General features: G+C 44.9%; 1 protein-coding gene across 1 annotated transcript; it reads right to left on the minus strand.

The window, feature by feature from the left end:
* Positions 1 to 1,312: 1,312 nt before the first annotated feature.
* On the minus strand, positions 1,313 to 1,744 carry LOC126455996 (pyrokinin-1 receptor-like). The gene has a single exon (XM_050091754.1). It carries the CDS (start codon positions 1,742 to 1,744, stop codon positions 1,313 to 1,315), a length of 432 nt encoding a protein of 143 aa, XP_049947711.1.
* Between the last annotated feature and the right edge of the window lie 5,813 nt (positions 1,745 to 7,557).

Raw genomic sequence — 7,557 nt, forward strand, 5'->3', positions numbered from 1 at the left:
CCGGCGGGGTCAGGGATTTTCTCTGCCTCGTGATGACTGGGTGTTGTGTGATGTCCTTAGGTTAGTTAGGTTTAAGTAGTTGTAAGTTCTGACTGGAATACTCACTTTCAAATTCTAAAGGTGGCAGGGGTAAAATACAGGGAGCGAAAGGCTATTTACAATTTGTACAAAAACCAGATGGCAGTTATAAGAGTCGAGGGGCTTGAAAGGGAAGCAGCGGTTGGGAAGGGAGTGACACAGGGTTGTAGCCTGTCCCCGATGTTATTCAATCTGTATATTGAGCAAGTAGTAAAGGAAACAAAAGAAAACTTCGGAGTAGGTATTAAAGTCCATGGAGAAGAAATAAAAACGTTGAGGTCCGCCGATGACATTGTAATTATGTCAGAGACAGCAAAGGACTTGGAAGAGCAGTTGAATGGAATGAACAGTGTCTTGAAAGGAGGATATAAGATGAACATCAACAAAAGCAAAACGAGGATAATGGAGTGTAGTCGAATTAAGTCGGGTGATCCTGAGGGAATTAGCTTAGGAAATGAGACACTTACAGTAGTAAAGGAGTTTTGCTATTTGGGGAGCAAAATAACTGATGATGGTCGAAGTAGAGATGATACGAAGTGTAGACTGGCAATGGCAAGGAAAGCGTTTCTGAAGAAGAGAAATTTGTTAACATCGAGTATAGATTTAAGTGCCAGGAAGTCGTTTCTGAAAGTATTTGTGTGGAGTGTAGCCATGTATGGAAGTGAAACATGGACAATAAATAGTTTGGACAAGAAGAGAATAGAAGCTTTCGAAATGTGGCGCTACAGAAGAATGCTGAAGATTAGATGGGTAGATCACATAACTAATGAGGAGGTACTGAATAGAATTGGGGAGAAGAGGAGTTTGTGGCACAACTTGACTAGAAGAAGGGACCGGTTGGTAGGACATGTTCTGAGGCATCAAGGGATCACAAATTTAGCATTGGAGCGCAGCGTGGAGGGTAAAAATCATAGAGAGAGACCAAGAGATGAATACACTAAGCAGATTCAGAAGGATGTAGGTTGCAGTAGGTACTGGGAGATGAAGAAGCTTGCACAGGTAGAGTAGCATGGAGAGCTGCATCAAACCAGTCTCATGACTGAAGACAACAACAACAGTTCTAAGTTCTAGGGGACTGATGACCATAGATATTAAGTCCCATAGTGCTCAGAGCCATTTTTTTGCAACGTGGTTTTTATACGCTATGGGCTATGACGTCAGAATCACGGTAGGCTCAACGTTCGAATGCGCTGTCCGTTTAGACGTCTTGATGGTAGAGACGGCTCTGAAATGTTTAGCCAGATGTAGATATAAGGAGAGGTGTTACCTGCGGCACGGCGAGGCAGAGGGCGACGCACCAGACGGCGATGACCAGCTTGACGGCCCTGGACAGCTGGGAGAGACCGCGCGCCTGGAACGGGTGGCAGATTGCCACGTAGCGCTCGACGGTGAAGGCGGTGATGGTGAGCACGGACGCGTTGGCCGACGTCTCGGCCGCGAAGCCCTGCAGCACGCACACGGCCTGGCCGAGCGCGTACGGCTGCACCCACATGTTGTACAGCTCGTGCGGCAGCCCGGACACGAGCAGCAGCAGGTCGCTGATGGCCAGGCTGAACAGGTAGTAGTTGGTGGCCGTGTGCAGGTGGCGGCTGCGCGCGATCACGGCGCACGTGCTCACGTTGCCCACCAGCCCCGCCGCCAGGATGGCCACGTACAGCGCCGTCATCGCCGCAGACACCAGCAGCGGGTCGCCGCCGTCGGCGGCCGTCGGGGTCGCCGTGCCGTTCACCGCCGACAGGTCGCCGCTCGACGTCGCCGACAGTGCCAGCGGGGTGCTCGTCTCGCCCGTGTCCGAGGAATCCATGTTTCAAAGTGGCCGAGTCTTTCGAGCTCCGAGGCAGCAACAGCGAACGTTCAACCCCCAGAACACTCGCTCCGACCACTCTCTACGACAGTCAACAGTTCCTCTTCTCCGTAAAGGCCACTGCTACAGCAAACACAGGAGTTTCAATTACTTCGTGTTCGTTTAACCGTTCACGTCGTAAGATTGTTCTGCGAGAGTTGGTGGATATTACGCTCTTTAACCTGCCTCTTTCCACAGTTCTCTTCAGTAATAGAGCACTCAAAAACAATCACACTAACCTCCGTAAGGTTAACAGTAGTGTACTCCCTTGCGTCAGAAGAAAATACGTTCACAAGAGAGAGAAAAAGAAGAATTATTCCGCTTTGGATGAAAGTTGATGCCACTAACTCCAGTTACAAACACTTGTTTAATCTTTATTCAGATCACCTTCTTTCACTTCTCTCTATACACCCCTTGTTTCTTATGTAGGACTCGCATAGTAAACGACGTACGAATGATTATCTCGGCACCTCAGTATCGTCTCCATGCCGTTACGACAGCGGAATGCGTTATCTGAAGACAGAATTATCCCGACACGAACTACAATCGGCGCACTTGTCCTAAAGCTTTAGAAGAAGATAGCTCGAATTCACTTCAAGCTAACACCACGCCAGTCGCATGTACCACCCTACATTCCTTTTTCAAGGCTTCTCAGAACGCACAAAATACCATTTGTCTTCCAGTGGACACACATCTCATTTTGTCATTAAATGTCAGTCGTCTAGCAAAATACGTGGCGATTGTAATTCATCTTCGGTTATTTCGATGAAATGAGAAGCACAATGGTGTTACATATTTTTACATTGATTGCCGAGTTCGTCTCCCCACTCTTGACGAAGAAACCTTTTTCACGAGACCTTCACACAGATGTTAAATGTAGCCTCTATAACACTAAATAAATAACTCTTTTTCGGTATTTCACTATACAAAAGACCAGAGGGTTTCACACGTACCAAATAAAATTTAGGGCACTGATACCGTCATAAATCAAACGTTGTGCCCGCAGTACCACGGTTGAGTTCAGAACACCAATCCCGTCTTGTAGAGAAGATGTTTAGAAACTGCAAGGTTGCGAATGGTGTCTAGCTTGAATATTAAGCCTTCTCGGTGCAATGGCAAACACAAAGGTCTCTTCTATTACTCACTGAAAACAATCTCCAGCAAATTCAAATGCTGCAGCTACATCGAAAGCTTAACTCAACGATTGGAGAGCATCGTGAACGAGACTTATTATGCAGTACAGATTTATTTTCACATCCATACTTTCGTTTATTTAAAAATTACTCTAGTCTTAGCATTTATTGTCGACATTATTTGTCATTTGGCACTGGTTGCAAGTCGTTTGGCGTTCTCTCTCCACTAAGAGGCTTTTTGCACACTAAACGCAGCGGGGGCGGTATTTTCGGCACCAACCCAAAATAACAACCATCAAAACAAAGCTCTCCGACGGAGCAGATATGGCGTCCTGTGAGATGAACCTTGACGAGTCCTCTAGATACTGTGGAGACTGTGATGGATAGCTGAGTGCCACTCAAAATATCCAGACGTCTAACTCTGGGCTGCCACTTCGCTAGGCTGTTCACAGGGATACGATCACCACAGTGAAGCCAAATTCGAAATCACGTGCGATCACTCTCGTCTGCCACAGCTTACGTTCTTTAGACGTAGTTCTACTATGTCAGTATGTCTGAGAACAGTTCTGTTCCGAGATTTCACACACGGACACACCACACACGAGCGCGTGGAAGGTGATTGTGAAGTCGAAGTTCCGCCTCCTCCGACGTAAGTACTCTGGCATGGCATTCGATTTCCTCAGCGCTCTGTGCAAACAAGAGAGAAAAAATAAAGTTAGGTTTCGTGCTTCCTGACTATAAAAATCGAGCTGCTGCGTTTCTTTTACGGGCAGGAAAACTTTGTTAGCAATAAAAATAAGTTTCGTTCTTTTTTAAGGTTAGTGATGCAACTGGTGCGACCGATAGCTCTTCCCAATTGTAACTACAGCCGTGGGAAACGCCGCAAATATAACGGAAAGCATGGTCTGTGTCTTCTAACACGTGACATTTAAACAGATCGTTAATTTGTTAATCGGCGACAGAGCTCGAGTACAGTGGCCATGTGAGACGTCATTCAGTCGAGGAAACTGAAGTCATTTCCGCTGAAATTACGTCCGCAAGTCTGTTAATGTGAGACTGCGAATGATGTACTGGGTCTCTGGCACCGCTCCAGCATCGCCCCTTTAAGATGGAACTAAACACGAGGTTCAACAAAGCAAATGGTGTTTTTGCTTCCGACAACAGAGGCAGATGTGATGCTACAGGTGTGTGTTACGTTGGTGAAATGACAAGAACCTGTAATAAGGATTTACAAGATTAACATTTCTTAGGTCTGTCGGCAGAACTAGCCAAGAAATCGAAGTGTACGCTGCGAACTCGTTGCGGAATAGACATGGGCAGTAACAGAGTGCAGTGACTAGCTAGGAATCCATTGCCGAGTTATCTGTGGCGCTAATGCTACGCTCGTGAAATATTTATGTTGTTGTCACACGTCTGGCTTGGTGAGAGGGGGGCAAAAGTGTGTCACCTTCAAAGATTTCGCAAGTCTTGACGCCACTGCGTCGAAAGTATTTCGGACTGGTTTTCAGAAAATGAAAGTTACTGATGTTTAGTTGTGTGTAACGTTCTTGATCACAGCCTTTTGCAACTTGACATCGTCAGAGGCAATCATTCTAACTGATAAAAGAGTCTAGGAATGATCTTCCTCGATCGTCATAAAAAAAATTTTCAACCGCTTATCACCATAATAGTGCAGGTTGCATTCGGAAACACATTTGTATCAAGATTGCGTTGTTCCGAGCCTGTCAGCAGGGGGCGTACGTGGCAAAAATATTTTCACTTTCAGTGAAATACGTACAGCAATGGAAAACTTCAAAACTCGTCCTTTTCAAACACGTTGTTAACACACGCAGCAGATCCCGTTCACGAATAGGAAAGATAATTGCTTCAAATAATTTTCAAATTCTTCCGGATATCGTTTTTGCGTGTTTGTGATTTTGGAATGCAAGTTATGTAACATTAAGCGTTTAAAGTAATAAGATATTCCTTAAAGAGAAATGTCTGTTTGGACATAGGGACCTCCAACAAATTTTTATGAATCGACAGTAATGGACGGTGTTATTTTATTCATTTGGAACTCAGAACACGTACTGCAGGCTAAAGGAAGAGAAAGAAAGGAAGACTAAACAGGGAATACGAAGTTTTATGAAAATTCAGGGAACATTTTCATTTCTAATCGACAACTAGTCAGAGAGCATTGTTGAATTTTACGAACTTGGGGAAGGAATTTGCTTCTTTCTTGCCTTCTTTCATTCTTTCTTTCTTCCCTTCGTTCTTAGTGTAAAGTTACGCTACTACAGGAAATTTGAATTTGAATCGCCCAATGGGCAATTTCTGCAGAGGAATTTGAAATTTGCTCCTCTCGATTTGAAGTCCTGTGAACTAACTACTGCGCAATCACTCTCAATTATAAACTTCTAAAGAGATTTAAAAATCTGCCAATTATTATGGAAAAAGTAAATACTGTTTACTGAGTCGAATGAAGAGTCCAAGTAGGTGCAAAGCTTTTTCACTGTCAGAGAGTTAGATTCCACAGACCCACCAGAAAGAGAGAGAGAGAGAGAGAGAGAGAGAGAGACATCCACTAACTTGGCTTGCAGCCTTAGAAGCGAGACCTGGCAGCTGACGTCTGTGTGCCGACTGCTGGTGCGATTGATGGATCCTCTGCACCGTGCATCAAAGCAGCTTTCAAGCAATCACGCAGTGCTGTGATCTAGTCCTTGTCATCTCCGACTGCACCCTTGAAGCAATTATAACTTCCATTATCGATTCCCTTGTGCTGCGCATATAATTGCAGTCGTAAGACAAGATCCTGAAAACAACTTAAATAAGAAGTCACCCACTATCCTAATTGTTTACGATATTCTTATCAGATGTATAAGGCATAACCCTTTCACGGAAACTTTTGATGAAACAAAGCGTTATTCGATTACAAGGGAATACTCTGACTGGAGATCTACACCAGAAAACTGAAGAAACGCGAAGTAGCTCGATAATTAATTCAAATATATATTTATTTCCAATGAAATTTTTGACGGTTGAAGACGGTATGGTGAATATATAGAAAGAAATATTTATGCAATATTTGTCATCAGTAAATTAGTACTTGTTGCTGGGTAGGCACGTGCTCAGTCCACTAAACGACTTATGAGAGTATTATTATTATTGTTCATACTGTTCTCCGAGATTTAAAACCTAAACTTATTTCAATACCAGTTCTGTACCCTAAAAATTAAAGAAACCGTTGTTGAATGGGATTATGACTATTTTTCATGCCTAAAAATTAATCCAGTACGTTATTAGTAGTAACAATATTATATTATCTATCGACTTGTAAGATACTTTAAGTGATGGTGTACTAAGATGCGTGTCGATTATGAATGCAGGGAGAAAGCCCAAAATTTTGGGAAGGTTGGCCTATTACATTTAATCACTAGGAGAATTACTCCAGAAGGAACACCCTCAACACATGAAATTAAATATCGAAATGTAACTCATTCTGAAGGAGACATGCAATATCTCCCTTATCTGGGAAGAAAATGTCTAAAATTTTCGGACGCTGTCATTAGTATGACACAGATGTGAAAATAAAGAGTTTTTGGAAGGAGACCAAGACATTGCATATACGCAGTATTTAAATTAAATGATGCTGTAATTAAATGCAGCTTTGGAAAACAGTGTGGTTTAGAGAGACCTTGTCTGACCGAAAATGTAGCAACTCCCGCACTTCTACTCGCAATTAATTTAAGGCTGTCCCTAGGCGCACCTTTTAGAGAGACTCCAAAAATTACGAGTGCGAGCGCGAGGCAGTTGACGGGGCCTCGTTTCCTTTAAAGGACGTCGCTGAGGAGAACACTTTCATCCGCTTCAACACTCCAGCGCCTTCATATTACTCAGCGGCGGCTTCGACACACCACCACATCGTCACTGCACCCGACACGTAGGTTTCTTCACTTAAGTGTACTGGTTGTTATTATCGTCGGGCGGAAAGTGATTTGCAGTCCACGACATTAGACGACGACACAACTGTGGGGTGAGACGCCTTTCGAGGCGTGTTGCAGTGTGGTGCAAACAACAGGCGACCGACTGCACGCACCCGGACCCTCGCTACCGCGCACGCAAACGCGAGCACTCGCGCCTACGGAGCCTCGCCGGCGACTGGGCGAAGCGAACGAACCCTCCGCCGCTCGTGTAGGAGCGCGACCGCGTGTGAGCGCGTCTGGCTCCGCACTGGCTTCGCTCGCTCCGCGCCGGCGGGCGCGACGCCCCCTCCACAGCGTGGACGTCACATCCGAGAGGTGCCGTGATTGGCTACCCACCACGTGGCGTCAAGCGGTGCCCACTTGACGGAATGCTTCTTCAACCATTGACAGACCTTTAGGGCAGTCAAATGCGGTCCAGCCTCACACTACGTATCAGATGTCATTGTAATATAACGGAAATCAGTATCAAGTCACGGATATTCGCAGGAAAACTAACATTTCCAGACGGAACAGTTGTGCGTAATATTCACTGATAAACCGA

The sequence above is a fragment of the Schistocerca serialis genome, chromosome 2, assembly GCF_023864345.2.
Source record: "Schistocerca serialis cubense isolate TAMUIC-IGC-003099 chromosome 2, iqSchSeri2.2, whole genome shotgun sequence".
In the NCBI taxonomy this organism is placed as follows: Eukaryota; Metazoa; Arthropoda; class Insecta; order Orthoptera; family Acrididae; genus Schistocerca; species Schistocerca serialis.